General features: G+C 41.3%; 1 protein-coding gene across 1 annotated transcript in view; it reads right to left on the bottom strand.

Moving 5' to 3' along the window:
- Window positions 1-11,938, bottom strand: part of PPP1R1C (protein phosphatase 1 regulatory inhibitor subunit 1C) — a 63,518-nt gene extending 51,580 nt beyond the window's left edge. Inside the window, 3 exon segments of the mRNA XM_009945608.2 lie at window positions 9,275-9,335; window positions 11,625-11,749; window positions 11,752-11,938. Coding sequence (XP_009943910.2) covers window positions 9,275-9,335; window positions 11,625-11,749; window positions 11,752-11,875 — 310 coding nt within the window. The 5' untranslated portion in view covers window positions 11,876-11,938.
- Window positions 11,939-16,584: the final 4,646 nt, after the last annotated feature.

Raw genomic sequence — 16,584 nt, 5'->3', positions numbered from 1 at the left:
CCGCTACATACCAGAGACAGAGGAGACCCAGGGTTTGTTTTATATATCTCTACCTGTACTGTCACAACCAGAAACACCTCGTCGTCATACCCATGGAATGAGTTGTTCCACACCCTCCTAGGGGATGTGCTGTACACATTAAAGCCGAAGTCACATGCTGGCATCAGCATTTTAGGAGGCTTGAAAGCACATTTCTAAACAATTACAGCCCTGCTGTCTACTTGCTCTCTTTCAGAAACAGACAGTAAAAACCTAATGTTGATCTGGATCACAAAATCTTCTGGACCACAACTCTTTAAAGGGAAAAATCTTTTTTCTCCCCTACCCCCACAGTCACCATTTAGTTTACAATTCCACTTCAAAGAGAAAACGTTTATAACCTTTGCATTTGGCAATACAAACATGGTGCACTCAGTTCAGCTGGGCTTGTAGGTTCAAGCGCTCCTTGGTACTGTATCTGTCCTGCAGCTCTTGACATAACAGGGAAAAGGTGGAGGAAGTGCTGCAGCTACATGGCGGCTGATCCCACAGATGCTATTGTTCGGTGGTGGTCAAAGAAAGAGCAGGAAAGGCTCATCCAGAACTTCTTTGCTTTCTGTCACTGTCTGAGAACAGTTATGGCAGAGTACTTCAGAAAGACTGGAAGGGAATACCAGCACCACAAGCCTTTCTCTGTTCTCGGTGCTTGGGGCTCCATGCTGAAATGTTTAGGTTATGGCATGTCTAGGTCCTGTACGGTGCAACTGAGCTCACTACTGAACTTTCCATCTGCCTTGCTCAAGCTCATGTTCTACCCAGTGTGACTCTGCTTGTCTCATCAAAATGAAAGACGTAGCCTCTTGTGAAAAACGCTGCCTTTAGAATGCACATGCATCTGCTTACCACTGCTAACTCTGTTAAGTGCGGTTTGGTTCCATAAGATGAATAATGCCACGACATTAATTCTCTGTGGTACGTCTGCATCCCAGGTATCCCAGGGCAAACATGAACAAAAAGAGAACACGTAACTGTGCTTCATCCTGATGCTATGATATTCTCTCCATCTCTTCTTAAAGCCATTTGAGAAAAATATCAGAAGTGAGGATTTTAAATACAGACACATGAATGGTGTTTTGAGGGGGAGAAGGGGAAAACGGAACTCCTTCCAATAGACAGGTAGTTTAATTCTGCCCTGGAACTGCTTTGATTACTGTAAAAAGAGCCTTGGCTGGTCTAGCTGATCTCATTTCCACCAGCTGATGACACAGAGAGCTCAGACCTACAGGAAAACAGCGCTAAGCTCCACACCTCCCTGCACCTGTCTGAATTTCCACACTTGAGCCTTCTGCAGTTGGCAAAAATTTTCAAGATCGATTGCTTCATTTTGTTTGGAGTTTCTGCTAGCTTTAGTCCAGATTCATTAAATTCCCACTTTTTGTGCATTTTGAAGTGAAGATTTAACTTCAGTTACTCTATATAAAGAGTTAAATTTTGTCTCTGAAAGCTCAATAAATAGGGCTACCTTGATTGATGCTTTAAGTGCAACCCCTTCCCAATATTCTGAACATAATGAGGTTAGTGCTAAAAGCTGGATTCTCTGTCATCTGTCTGCATTATCTATTTATTCTGCACACGTCACCATGGTAAATGAGTGCTGCATCAAGTACTATATAGTGGAGGTCAGTCTATTGGCTTTTTTTCCCCTCAGCAAGGCTGAAACATTTATTAATGGATTTTAGTTTATTACCTGCTCAAAAAAAAAAACAAAACAGTATTATCTCATTATTGAAGTATAATTTAAACACAATCTCAAAACAAACACATTTGACATTCTTATTCAAAACATTTTCTCTTACAATGTTTAAATGGACTTCATTTCAAATTACCTCTAAATTTTTTTACTATTTTAAAAAAACACTCAAAATAAAAATAAAATGTTTACTCTAGGCTAAACTAGACCTATTTTGATCGAATTTTTTTTCTTTTTGAAGGCCACCAACTCCCATAATTGTATACTCATGTAGCTGTATGAAATATAGCTTAAGTACTTTGACTATGAGAAGTAGTTAATTACACCTAGGCATTTTAAAAATAGAAAAACTCACCATCTATTTAGAATTCTCACCAAAATAAACTGTATGAGGTGTATAAGTATTATGAATGCAATAAAGTTAGAAGCTGTCCAACTAACTTCCTCACCAGGTTAGGCAGCAGTGCACACTGCCGCCCTCTACCCAAGGCACACCTCTTTGTCGTGTTAATACGCACGACAGGGATAACAGAGGTAAACAGTCTGAAAGCTTATCAGTCCTGATGCTGAACAATCAGGCAGCTGGAAGTCTGTAACCTGAAGCCATATATATTAAAAATGATTTGCAAATAATCCTCTTGGGTGGAAGAAGGCTGTTTCTATGGTGCTTTTGTGTAAGGAACGAGGAAAACAGACAAAGAGTACAAGGTTCAACTCTAAAAATACCTCCTCCACTCTCAGATAGTTCCATGGACATTGACCCTTCCAACACAAAACCAACAGGAGGCAGGGAGCAGGAGGAACAAGTAATGTCACAGGACACATTAGGAGCTTAGCTGCACTGATAAATAAAAAAATCCACCTGTTGGGGATTTAAGACTGGAACGAAAGAAATGGATAAATGCAATTCCACCCAAATTGGAAGCAAGCAAGCAATTTTTTTTGGCTTCATGGACTCTCAGCTGCACCACTTCCCCAATCTAGGCAAGAAATCTGAGTCCTGGTTGTAAATATCCAGCCTCTATTTCCAGTCCGCAGAGCTCATTCAGGCCTTTCCACAGACCAGAGCTTTCTCAGGCGATGTTTGCATCCCGTGCTCCTCCTTCTCGTGGAGGGAGGACAGGCTTCAGTGAACGAGAGGGACTGCTTGTCTTGTTTTGACTAAATTTTCTCGCTTCAGCCAACTTGACCATAGTCAGGAGAAGCAGCCAAGCTATATGTCATGTGAAATGTACCTGTGCAATTATTATTCAACACGGGAAACCAAGGAAGCAAGGCTAAAACTAAACGTGAAAAATGAGGTCAAATAAGTGAATTTTGACCCGCACATGCACAACAGCTTTTCATTTTTACTTTCTCTGAGCAGTTTCAGACCCTTCTCCTTGTTAAAGTATTCCTTACTGACGAAAGAGAGCCCAAACTCTACTAGGGCACCATATGAAAGAGTACGTTTCCTGCTGTTTCAGACAATGTGTTTTACACAGTGACTAAAAGCTTCCCAGGGAATGTTTCTGCATGTGACCTACTATGTTCATGACCTCAAAGAACAGCGAAAATGCGCCTGGGTGCTTTGGTGATAACCCTTAGTTTAGGCACAGCAGCGCACAGCGCATCCCAACTAAGTCAAGCCTAGTCCTCCAGCTACTTACTCCAGTCCTTACCGTACTGCAGGGAGCATGACAGCTCTTTTGGCAGGTGATGACAATGACATATAAAATCCTCACCCTCTCGTGAAAACAGAGCATTTTCATGAAAGATGCTAAGGAAAGCTTTTTTTAAAAATTTTTTTGCTTCTATTTGGAACCTGTGAGCTGTTGCTTCTGGGCTGCATTAAAAACAGTTCAAGCACAGTTTCCTGATTTTTTTCTTTTCTTTCTTTTTTCTTTTTTTAAGTCTCTGAACTTTTCTTTTTATTTTAATGGGTCATATCATGGAGACTTCGCTCAAAATGCACATGAGTGAGGAACTTAGGCTGAGGCTTGTCCCAGGGGCTTCTGTGAGCCTGAACCACAGAGGAAATTCAAAGTAACCTGAAAGAAAGAACATCTGAGCACGGTATATATAAGTAAGAAAAAGGGGTGTAGCGTGCCACTGAACGGTTGCAGTCACACATAAGCCTGCAGACAGCAGAGTATTTTCAAGCACAGACATTTTCAACTCTGTTCTGGAATCCCTATCACCTGTCAGGTCTTATGCAAAGTTTCTTATATATTTGTTTTACCGTGTCAGATATATCTTTCCAGTGCCAGCCTAAAGAACACAAAGGTCATCACTGCCCTGACCAGCAGTGCCTGATCTCTGAGCACCCTGGTGCCATTGGTAATGTACACTGAGCTGTATCGGTTCTGTGGTGGGAGGGGACACAAATCTTTTCCATTGCTTATTGCCGTACCTCCACGAACTCCTAGACGAAAATAAAACCAGACAGCACACACAAATGATATCAACATGTAGCATATAGAAAGGCCAACTAGTTCCACCAAAAAAAAAAGTTAATGACAGTTTTTATCAAGGTACTGCTTTTCTGAATGCTTTATTACCACTTTAGAAGCCTAAATTTGCAACTGAAAACAGTTGCTATTTGGCTTACTCACTCTCGATTTCCTGAACAAAAGCAAGCAGTATGTCCTACCAGAATCTCAAACTTTTGAAAAACATCTCTGTTTTCATGAACTGTGAGACCAAGAGTTCTCTGCAGCTTTAAGTTTCAGGGAGTCTTTTGCCTAAGAAACTATGGCAGGACTGCTTGACAATGCCCAGAAACAGCTGCCTGCTACCTAGTTGGTCTTTTTTGATCCCGGTTAATTTTGTCTTGGGAGAAAAAAAAATGTGGCCATTAGATGTAAAACAAACACATACATTCATTCGCCTAGAAGCATAATCTAACAAATACTAGTCACAAACTTTAATGTTGGGTAGAGCCTATTGTATTTATTCCCTCAAGGATGTGGTGCTGGTATAGTTGCATGGTCAGAAAAGCACGTGTCTACGTGGTAAAGAGATTTATTGTACAGTGAAAGTCTGGGAGTGTCCAGAACAAATTTAGCATGAAAAACCTAATCTGTTGTTGTGGGATTGCCACAGGTGTGAGGACAAGTTTTCCTCCCACCACCCACCTGGCTGTGTTGTTAACTACTGCACTAGATATCGAGGTTGCTCCTAAGGCATCTCACCGGACCTCTGGGGAAGTAGCAGTAAGCTGAAGGGCATGATTCCCACTCTGGACAATGGAAAATCAGCTGGGAACACAACAGAAAAACTGCTAATGCCCAAAGATGAGCTACGAGCAAGTTCCTTGTCTGGAGACAGATACAGCTTGCTTATCTCAAAGTTATGATGTCCAGCCTTCAGAAAACTCCAAGGTACTGTTATACTTCGCATATATTTTTCATATTGCTTTTGCAGTGATAATATACTCTTTCTGCCTTGAAATGAGATTTGCAAAATAGAAAAAGGCAGCTCTGGAGAAGAGTTATCAAAACACACATTGCTATATTTTTCTTATTTCCAAACACCGAGTGACATTTACATTACAAGCAAGGAAGCCAAAACAGGCAACTGAGCAGAAAGGAGAGCTGGAAACAGCAAATACATAGAAAGTTCAGAAATGCAGAAGTTTATCCTGACGTTTAACCATATTCTAGTGCTTCAAGAAGACCAAACACTTTGACAGAAGTTGAACGGCCTTTGCCAGACAGACTGACGTTGCATTGGCTCTGTGAAAAAGCCAGGCCTTACATTGGCATTGTTTTCTGATCAAAGCGAGCCCTAATGACATTAGACCTGAGTTGTGCTCTGACACGGTTTCCTCCCTCAACTGTTACTGCTCTACACTGCCACCAGCTTTTTCCTGAGCAGTATGATATTCTGCTAGTTAAAAGCATGGTCAGACTTATTTCAGGTTACAAGAATTGATTTTCACATATATTCTGCTATGCTTGGTAAGAAGACAGGAGGTTGTAAGTATGTTATGGCAGTGCAGAAAAGGTTGCTTTCAGGGTGTGGTGATCTTCAGTTTCTAGTGGCTCCGATGATACTGCAAGAGAAAGAGGAAGGAGGAAAGCTCTAGGAATTTTTTTAATCAGCTCTTGTGCAGCTTCATAGTTAAGCGTATCTTTAAAACTAAGCATATGCTTATGTACCTTTTCTAAAGTACAGACATGGAGCACTGTGGCTATAGCAGGCTACGAGTGGGTTAACCCAGTAACCCATGCAGGCATCCTGCACAGGATAAGGTGCTGTACATTTTTGTAGGTCTGTCCACTACTGTTTAGTTTCACTTTCACAGATAGTAAGAGGGTCTTATAATTTCATATAAAAGTAAAACTGATTAGATATTATGAAATCTAACATCAGATAGTCACAAAATGTAATTCCATTGACAGCAACTGAGGCATGATAGAGTTGAATAACTTCATAACTCATCTCAATTTTCTATTGCTAGCTTCTCTGCGCAAATGCGACATAACCCATGACAGAGCACTTTACAGAGCACTTGCAGAAAGTGTTAAGGGTTTTATCGCTATGCTGCTTCGCGAGCCCATATAGTCCTTTGCAATCATTGTTGCTGCTGCAATTCAAATTTCTCTTCTGTTGGCTTTGACTGCAATTATATATGATGCCAACCAGAGTGAACAGTAGCAAATGCACCAGTCAATGATATTAAAGGCTGGATACTAGCTCCTGCAGTCATATCTACCACCTGTCTTTAAATCGTTTAGTGTGGTCTAGCCCTTACTGTCTTCTTGGAAGCAAGGAAGCCAAGCAGACTTTTCTCATAGTTTTTGAGTAGCTGTCATCGGTTTAAAATGACTTAGCCTTTGTAGATATTCCATCTTCACTTTATAGCACAATGTACCTGACCTAAATCAATGAAGACGGATTCCTGTCAAAGCTGTAATAGACATCAGCAATGGATACAAAGACTTAGAAGAAAACAATTGTTTTGGATCTTTGTACAGCATAACTCAAACTGAATTTATTATAAAGTTCTGAAATATCCAAACACATTTTACTGCCTTCCGGTTTCCAGATGGCTATGCATCCAGAAAACCAGAATACCACAAAAATGCTGCTTTTTTCCTCCTGCAATCAGAAGCAGCTGCGACAGGGCTATAGAAAAGTCTGATTCTTAGAAAATGCCTATCTCTGTTTTTCAAAGTAGAAGTTTAGATAATTTGAGTAAACTTTGCAGGGACATCCAAACATTCAGAATTGCATTAGGACAGACATTTCAAACCCTTGGAAGCATATCCTTCACTAGCTGTTTGCTTCCAGTGAGTTAATTGGAGTACTCCAGCAGGTAAAATTCAACAGACAGGATTCTGGTCTAGCCCAGCTCTAATTTAATAGGTGGTTTTGACAGCATCACTTAAATTCTCTGTTGCTCAGTTTGCCTGCTGACCTCAGGAATCGCGCTTCTAAAGCAATTTGTCAGAGTTTCAAGTTTGCAACCTTACTATTATTATTTTGTTCACTGTAAACATGTGCCGTGATGAATTTAATATTTTTTGGAGACCAATCATTATTCAGCATTCCATTGAATTCTATTCAAAATTCGGTATGAGACCAGCATTTGGGGTTTAATCAGGGAAGTGTCAAGAGGCCCTAGGACTAGCTGATTCCTCTGAAAACTGAAGCTATACAATAATTTCAGAAACTGCATAGAACCTTGCAAGATCAAGCCCATAAGGAATTTTTTTACTATTTATACTTCCATTGTAAAGCTATTGTCTGCCTTTCCAGTTTGGCTCTGTAGTTCTTGTATTCAGCAGGTTTGCACAGCAACATGTGCACACCTCTTTCTAAGCACTTGCCCATAACAAGCACACCATATGGAAGTGTGCACGCACATGCTCATGCAGAAACCACATGGTGAGGTGCTTTTAAAGTTTTTATTTTTATCTGACTTTATGGAAAATTAAAAAAACAAGACAAGATTATAATTTAACCAAGATTATCTTCGTTGATATTAGATCCCAGTAGCTAGTAAGAGGGGACAATATCTAAATGAATAAACATAAATAAGTGAAGAAGGTGAATATACAAGCTCTTGGGCTTATATGGAAGTTGACTGATACTTGCAGCAATCCTGACTCATAATAAAAATTATTTATTTAAAGATTTATTATGAACATTGCAGGAAAGGAGATAACAGACATGCACCACTTTGTTTACAGTAAAATTTCCTGTAAATTAAAAAGAGTTCTTATTCTCTGTTTGGTTTTGATTTGGTGCTGTACCAAGTATCTGTTTATAAAAGGAAATCTGACTGTACAAAATGTACTAAGTGAGTTGCAAAAGAGATTAATAGTCAAGGTGAATATGCTTTAAATTAAGTCCTAGCAACACAGACACTGTAGGTCCCATTAAAGTAAGGAAAGTCGGTCTAAGGCAAATCTTTCATGCACCGCTACTGAGAGCTGAACTGCCTGGGATTCAGGCCAGAAAGCTACTCTCCAAACTGGGATTGGTGTTAGCCCCACAGCAAACTCATAGGTCACTCTCAGTGTCAGAAGAATATAACCTTAGCCATACATCATGCCTGAACCTCCCTAGTGTGCTGTGCTGCAGTGACCTCATCCCCAAGAGCAGGGCTCTCTAAATGCTTCTTTCTGTTTTCTCTGAGTAACTTCAGCTACTGGTGATGTTAATCAGAAGTGGAGACGCTCAGCACAGTGCAGTAAGTAGAGATCCTAATAGGGTAAGATGATTTTGTTTTACTGAGGTGCCAGTGCGTACAGTAGTGACCTAAGAGACACATCAGTGGGAAAAAGCCTGAACTGCTTTTAAAAAAAGATTCAGGTGATGAAGAGATAAGGCAGGAAAAAGGTGTTTTAGAGCACCATATAAAAGAGAGGTTTGACATAAAATAGGTAGTGTGTTTCAAAGGGATTATGTCTTGAGGACTTATTCCTGCAATCCATTTTTGCTGAGCTTTTGCGCTTATAATACTCCCTAAACAGATTATTAAAGAGTCTTTCTGAAGTCACATTTATGCGACTATGTATGTTGCAACCTCAAGTCGCCCCATCCCACAGAAAATCTTCTGGGAGAAGTCTTGGATGAAGACAATGTATTCATAATTGCAAAGGAAGAACGAAAGCAGACATCACACCTTTTGTCAGAAAACTAGAGAACAATCTGTTTGCAGAAGCACTCCACTTTGTTGCATTGGCCCTGGACCCACTCTGGTATATCTAGAGATCAGAAAACCAAGACTAGGACTTCATGGATCTCCAAAGTATCCAGCCAGGGAAAGAAAATGTTTGTGGATGGAAGTGCTGGATCAGGGTCACATTCTCTTTGTACATACAACAAAAGATTTACACGAAGGATAAAATCCTGAAATTATTCACATTACCTGGAGGCCAAGAGTTACACATATTCATGGGGTTTACTGCAAACTGTTCTAAGATCCATTCTTTGGTATGCAGTGCTATGAAATTCATGCTGGATTTTTAAAGCCACATAGTTAATAAAACCACTTTGCAGACAATGCTGTGTATACAAGTTTAGTGGTTTAGAAGGTATGTTGGCACTTACCTGGGGGCACATGTTCATTCATGATGACCAGCGATGCTGGTGTAGGCCTTCTTTTCCTGATCTGTAATGTGCATAAACCAAGGAGAGTCATTAGGGTCCACCAACTGCCCTGCATTCAAAGCAAAGCGAAAAAGCCACCTGGTGCATTCCTGAGTATAGACCAGGCAGAGTTGAAAAAGATAATATGTGAAGAACAGCACGTCACTGTCTTACTGACTGCTTGTCTGGTCTGACAGTGATCAGTGGTCATGCTGCTGCTTGTACATGGAAAGCAAAGGCACAAGGGAGAGCTTTCCAAAATACCTTTAGAATTTGCAATCATCTTGAACAAGTTTTCAGACATGTGTTGCAGACATGTATCGACCATATCTTAAAATACAGACATTTAGCTTTGCTTCAGGAAAATGATTGCAACAGTTTCTGAGCTTATGTGTGCAAATAACTAGTACTGTCACAGCTCTCACAAGTAATTGCTAATATTAATATTTTGTAAGTGCACTTGAGAGCTGATATTGCATGTATTCCTTCCAATGAATTTATAGTATTTCTAAACTGTGGCCACAGGTGTTAATGCTGTTCTTTAACTAATGAAAAACAATGCGCAAGACTTTCAAAATAATATTTTTAAATATATACATAATATAATACTATACAACAGACCTTTACATGTCAATATATAATTCCGGATTGTACGCATTTCTTCTTATTCAGTGTTTATTTGGATAAGTACTTTTGTTCCATTAACACTGGTTGAACTACATGGTATTAGACTGCCCTCCTATAATACACACATGTACATCGAAAGCTTTGTGTTGCTTCACTAAAGCCTCCAGGCTATTGATATTCTATTGAATTTAAGAGAGGGACCACGAGTATTTGAGCTAGAAACCATTCTGACACACAACCTCAATGTCAGTGTGTTTGTTCCTTTTTAGTTGCTGAGCCAACAACTGTATTAGCTGGGTTCAAATTTTGCTTTCAGAAGTGTAAATGCAAAATTACATCATCAGGGTTAATAGGTTTATTCCAGATTTGTGTAACTGTAGCTGACAGCAGAATTTGCTACTTTAATTTCATCACACACCCACAGTGAAACTGTATAGCACTTGGAATTAAACTCACAACGTAAGAGAAAGAAGAGAACTTGGGCCACAGAATTTCAAAAGCCATGGGAATTCCAGGAAATCCTAATCCTATGGTTCTCACAGATTTCAGAAAAATGTCAGAACACATCTTGCTTGAATGCATTGAAGGACTGTTCCATAAGGTAGCGATATCCCGCAGATCAGAAGTACCTATGGACAAAACGAAGACCCGCAGCAATTCTCCCCTGCACCCTTCTGGTATTTCTTTGTTCAGTGGTCACTCACAACTCATCATTTTCTGGCAAAGGCGGCTGCCTTTTAAGAGACATGACATCAGAATATTCAGGAAACCAGATACCTATCCTAAAGGTGCAAATACTTTCATAGCTAATGGCACAGAACTGTCAAGGTTATTATATTCCCCTGGTATCATCTAAAACCAGACTTACCGAAATAGAAGCAAATGTCAAGAAGGACTTGCACTGAAAGAAATATACTGGGTCACCTAAATATAATTTATCCACCTTTTCTCATAAGATTTCCTGTGTCCTTCTTTACGTGCATCTATGCATATCTGTACACAATAATAGATATCTTTCCCTCCCTAGACATCTGTATTGCTATATATATTACACGTATGAGTATGTTCTGGGAGTGACTCAAAACCTAAAATAGCACACACAATATTCCAACGTGCATGTCTGGCATATTTCTACACGTATATATTTTTCAAAACATGTAAAATACTGTGATAATGATATAAAGAAGACTGTATAAAAATCATGAGAAATAGAGGAGGTAACTACAGCAATAACTATTGTGCAAAACATAACTTGTGTTTTCTCATGTTAAAATGAATTGTAAATAAACTGTCTTCTGTGCAATATTTCCATTAGGTACCTATTATCAGCTTCATGTTTTGCTTTATGTACAAATAATATTCTTTAGCTGATTTGTTGAGAATGTGTATTCATGTCAAGTTTATGTATTAGGGCACAAGTCCAGTTATGGAAAAGGCACAACAAATATATACTGAATGAACCTATCCAAGGTAAAGAAGCCTTATTCTGCCTAGGGGAAATGTCATTCTCCCTCTTTGGGTGTATCCAGACATCGCTATAACCTCCAGAGCATTTAAACTATAGTTACTCTAATATAAGTTAGAAAAGCATTTAGGCCACAAGTATTACCTGTTCTCACCCCACATCTTGACTCCATTCCTACCCCTTTCTCTCAAAACACCGAAAGAAACTCGCCTTCCTTACCTGCTCAGCTGCCTCGGGATCTATTTGACTCTGAAAGAGTGGCACAGCAAACTGTATTTTTTTAGGGCTGTTGGGCTCCATTGCGATGCTGCGGTGAGTCCGACGAGAGAAGAGCTTGGAGCTTGAGGCTCGGTGTGTGCCTCTCCCCAGGCACCCTCCCCACGGCCAGCCTCCGGGCCCCTCAGCAACAGCTGGAGCTCCCGGCTTTGCACAGGAATCTGCGTGAGCCAGGCAACTCTCTTATTCCACATCCACAGAGATGCCGCTGGCTTGGCTATTTTCTTTCTTGCCCTCTCTCCCTTCTCTTCTGCAGTCCTTCAGATCCTCTCAGCGCAAAGCTGAAAGGAACAATAAGCTAACTGTGTACCAGTTCACTTCTACATATGCCAAGCATTCACTCAGAAGCTAATTGAAAATGCGATACTAGCATTGCATGGCCTGGAGCCCTGGGATTTGAAAAAGAGGATCTCTCCACCGTACATTACTAACTGGCTGCTCAGAAGTGCAATGCAAGCTCCCTCTGAGTATTGCTGATGGGCTCTTAATTATTGATGAACAGAAATCAGGAAGTTTTCAGATTTTGGGGGTGGAGGTAGCAGGAGGGGTGGATGCAATAATTCCATCTCTGTTACAGCGTGCCAGAACTGCTCTCCTCTTCTCATGTATCAAACAATTGCCTTTGCTCTTTCAAATCCTTTTCTAAACCTCTTCCAGGAAGGTTTTTGATGATGATGCTAAATAGAGGCCTACACTTTCATGAAGCTTATCTGGCGTGCTAAGTGGGTTTGCACCTTAGGCCGGGTTTGCAGATTTATACCGTGATCTCTTCTGGTGGGCTCCATCTCACATGATTTCAGACATCGAGAACATCCACATTCAAGCCAGCTATCTGGGCTCCCTCAGCTAGACACACCAAAGGGCATTTCTCCCTGTCCTAGTTCAGTGGAATATAATGTTTATTGGAGATGGTGTTTTCTCTCCATTAACCCTAGAAAAAGTAACAATGACTCAGACTAGTTACCTCACTTTTAGGTGGCCAAAATTCAGAGGGGCAAGTCCAACTTCAGGGTACAAAATCTCTGCCTTCTTCCAAGATCAGGAGAAGAATTTGGTCAATCATGCCAATAGTGCCCTTTGGTGAATGCAATGGATGTTCACTTTTCATTTCACCTTAATTCAGAAGAAGTGTATGAAACAATACACAGTGACCCCTGACTTCACCTACCTCGTGGCTTAGAGCACCTGACCACTGCCAAGCAGGATAGCAGAGCTCCTGCCACAAAGATGTCCTTCATTCCAAAACTGGATCCCCAGACAGCAGGCACCCTAGAGCCAGTTCAAAGTGCGATGCAGAAAGAGTAGCTCGAAGCCCGAGAGTGTCGGGCCGATCTCCTGTTACTTGCTACCACCAGCTGGGAAGAGAGAGAAAACGAGGAAACCCCAGACTGGCTCAGCCCATCACAGGATCAGCTTTAGCTGGGATGGGGCTACCTACAGAGAGAAAGTGCATTTTGGTCAGGTTTTTGGAGGGCCTGTCAACTCTGTCAACAGGGAAGGGAAACACAGCCAGCCAGAACGAAGAGCAAACAGATGAAATTCATGGTGAGCAGTAACAGCTCGAGCCCGCCTCTGTAGTCTGTAGCAAGGAAATAGAGAAGCAGCTGAACTCAGAGCTGAGAATGAACATTACCAAAACTCAGAGGAATTTGAAAATGCATTTCTTGTTCAGAGCACTAAGGATTTGCACAGTTCTTCCCAGGTTTATTCACAGTCACTGAGTATTTTCCCACCTGGGCCAGTGGAGGAGGTGGGGAAGGAATGGGGATCACGGTTAAGAACAATGCACAGGCCGTACACAGCAGAACAAACCTGCAAGTCAGGGATGGAGTGTTTGTTTGGCTTTGGTTTATACAAGTGAAAACTGTTAACACACTATCAGAATACCGGGGTACTTCTGAACTGAGGCAAGCACACTAGCTAGTTCATTTCTGAAGAACCTGATATAGCTCAGGAAGTGAGGATACACTAAAAGTTAAAGACCCAGTCAACTCAGTGATCAAAATTAACTCTCAGTGAGGGCTGAAATTTCCCTCCTCATCCAAATCAAAACTACTGTGTACCATAATGGTTTCCAGCTGACGGCTAGTAGCTGGCAATTTTTCCTCTTAGATTTATTGTGATAGTTTAGGTGGCAATAACTCAGAACCCCAGAAGCCCAGAAGAGTCCTGCGTGGAGGGGAATTCTGGAGATACCTGGTCCCACCGGCTGCTCGAAGCGGGGCCCGAGGTCAGGTTACCCAGGGCTCTCTCAGGCTGAGTCCTGAGTATTTTCAGTGCTAAGGTGAAATGCTGCATTTCATTTACCACAACAAATGAAACGCACAGAACAGTGCTGTGCAATGTTTCATAAAATCATGTTTAAGCCTTTGCTATTCTTACAAAGACAAATCATAATTTGCTTTATAGGCTTCCACAGACAATTAGAGCAGGAGTGCAAGTGCAGCAGTTCTGCCGGTACAACCAAGAGGCTAAGACGCTAAATAAGAGCAGCACACACTGCTTTCACTGAGGACAATTAAAGAGCTGTTTTCAGGTCCTTCTAATTATCCAATTTCACAAGTCCTTCATGAACAGACACACCATTAACTTCAGCGGCATCTTCAGACATAGAGGATGTACACAGGGATACGCCCGAGAGGAGGACATACACAGGGATCTGAAGTTCTGGCTTTTCTCTGATAAATTTTCATACTTGAAAGAAAATAATTTCTGTGTTCTCAGTCTCAGATAACGTGAGGAAAAATGTTTTCCAGCTGCTTTGCTATTATATATATTAATAAATAGTATATTTTAAATATCGGGTTTCTCTGTGAAAAAAATGTTACTGTTTGCCATAAAATATCTATTATAGCTGTCTCTGAAACTTCATGCTCCAATTACAGTGCAAGTTACTATATTACAGGAGCTATAATTCTCATTACGAAGGCTTAATGCTTCTTATGGTAATGATAGTTGAAAAAACACATTCAGATGTTGAAAAAATATTCAAACAAATGCTCAAAGGATTATAGAGGTGCGTTTCAGCTCTAGATTGTGGGACATTGCTGTCTAAAGGAATCATGTCTCAAAGTCATTGCTAGCAATGGTATCTGAGGAAAAATCTCAACAATCATATGAAGAAACAAAGCAACAAAAACACTTCTTGGCATGTTCAGAAGGGAGCCAGACAACAGGATAGGACAAGACACAAGGACAGATCCTTCATGGGGCTGCTGTGCCTCGGAGAGAGGCCCACTGACAATGCGACATGCAGATACTTTGTCTCTGCAGCTCTCCTCTGCATGGCTGGAGCCAGCTGCCCAGCAATCTTCACATGCACTATAACAATAGAAATATTTTTAAAATAGTATAAGAGCCATATTTCAGAGTACACTCAGATATAGCATTGCAGGATTACTACATCAGCTCACTCTTACACTTCATTTGCAGCACTAGATGTCTCCGGGCTAAGTGTGCTTGCATTTTCTATAGACTGCATCATAGTCTGGGGAAGGGCTGAAACGCATTTAAGTACTGCCAAATCCTTTTAGCTCATCTTCTGTTTTTAGTGCGCTCCCCACAATGTTTCAAATTCCTTCATGATTCAGCTAAAACTATCTTGGAAGAAAAAATAATAATAATTGTCTAAGATCTTTCCTTTCTATGTCATTCACTAGGTTCTGGTATGAAGCGCTGCCTTTTAAAATATCCTACCGGAGTGATGAGCTATCAGAGTACTCAAGGCACAGCTCCTCCTTGGGATATTTTTTCCTGTTGTTTTAGGGGAGGTTGATTTTTTTTTTCCCCAGACAAAAACAGAGGCTGCTGGGAAGGGAATCCAAGAGTCTCCGTCCTGCACTGTCCTTACACAGCTTCTGTTGTGGGTGTGATCTGTCTCGGCTTCCCTGCTGTGGTCAGGGACTACTGAAGCATCAGGCTGTTGAGGAGTGGAGAGAAAGTTAGAGCTGCTTGTGAAGCCAACCTGCTTAAATCTTTGGCTCCTCTTTTCACCAGCACAGATGCAGGGAAGCATTTAAGTACAGTTGTCTGAGCCACTAGGCTGTCTGCATAGAGCAAAGGCTTGGCTTGGAAGTGGCACTCCTTCCAGCGTGTCTCTTAGGATATGACTTTAAACTCCATTGTAGCCACTGATACACAAGAACATTTGCAAAGACGTGTTGATCCATGTTTTCCTTGGGCTCTCCAATTGAGACCTCTCCTCACACCAGCATCTCCTCAACGTGCTGCTGGGCAGCCCCAGCGTTATTGAGGGGAGAAACACTGCCGAGCACATTGTTTCCCAGCTGCTGCTCGCTGGCTTTCTGCTACAGTCAAAGGGGACTATAGCGTGCTCCTTCCTTCCGCCCTTTTCTAACAAACAGACAAACCAATTTTCACTGCCTTTGTCCATACAGAGGCATCAGTTTCGCAGCTCTTGGTGTTGGTCGTGAATGCTGGACACTGTCTTTGCTGTGCACACCATACCTGTCCATGGATAGGTTTCCCACTTGAGGCCCTATGCTAGGCATTGTTCATAGGTGCTAAAATCACACGCAAGCCTTCCAAGAATAAACAACGACATATTCAAAATGACCCAGAAAGTTTCCTTTCAGAATAGCTAAATACAGGCATTGCAATCAGGGTTGGCTCCCACTCAACTGCTGGAAACGCAGTTTGCTATTTATATGCAGAATATGCAAAGAATTTAAAATCTGCAAGGGTGGGAGAATGTAGATCAGACCATGTCTGTCTCATGAGTGGTAAGTGCTGCCACAGGCAGGTCAAGAAGAACAGGCTTGTTGAGCAGCGCAGAGTCCATGGGACATTCAGTGAGAGCTGTTGGGCTAGTAAGAGCCGAACCCAAACCTCCATCACCAACACTCATCCATCAAACACCAGGCTTGGACACAGCTACGTACTA

The sequence above is a fragment of the Opisthocomus hoazin genome, chromosome 9 (genome assembly GCF_030867145.1).
Source record: "Opisthocomus hoazin isolate bOpiHoa1 chromosome 9, bOpiHoa1.hap1, whole genome shotgun sequence".
NCBI classification, from domain to species: Eukaryota; Metazoa; Chordata; class Aves; order Opisthocomiformes; family Opisthocomidae; genus Opisthocomus; species Opisthocomus hoazin.
Note: the sequence above shows the minus strand (reverse complement) of the source record. Positions and strands in the feature narration are given on the sequence as shown.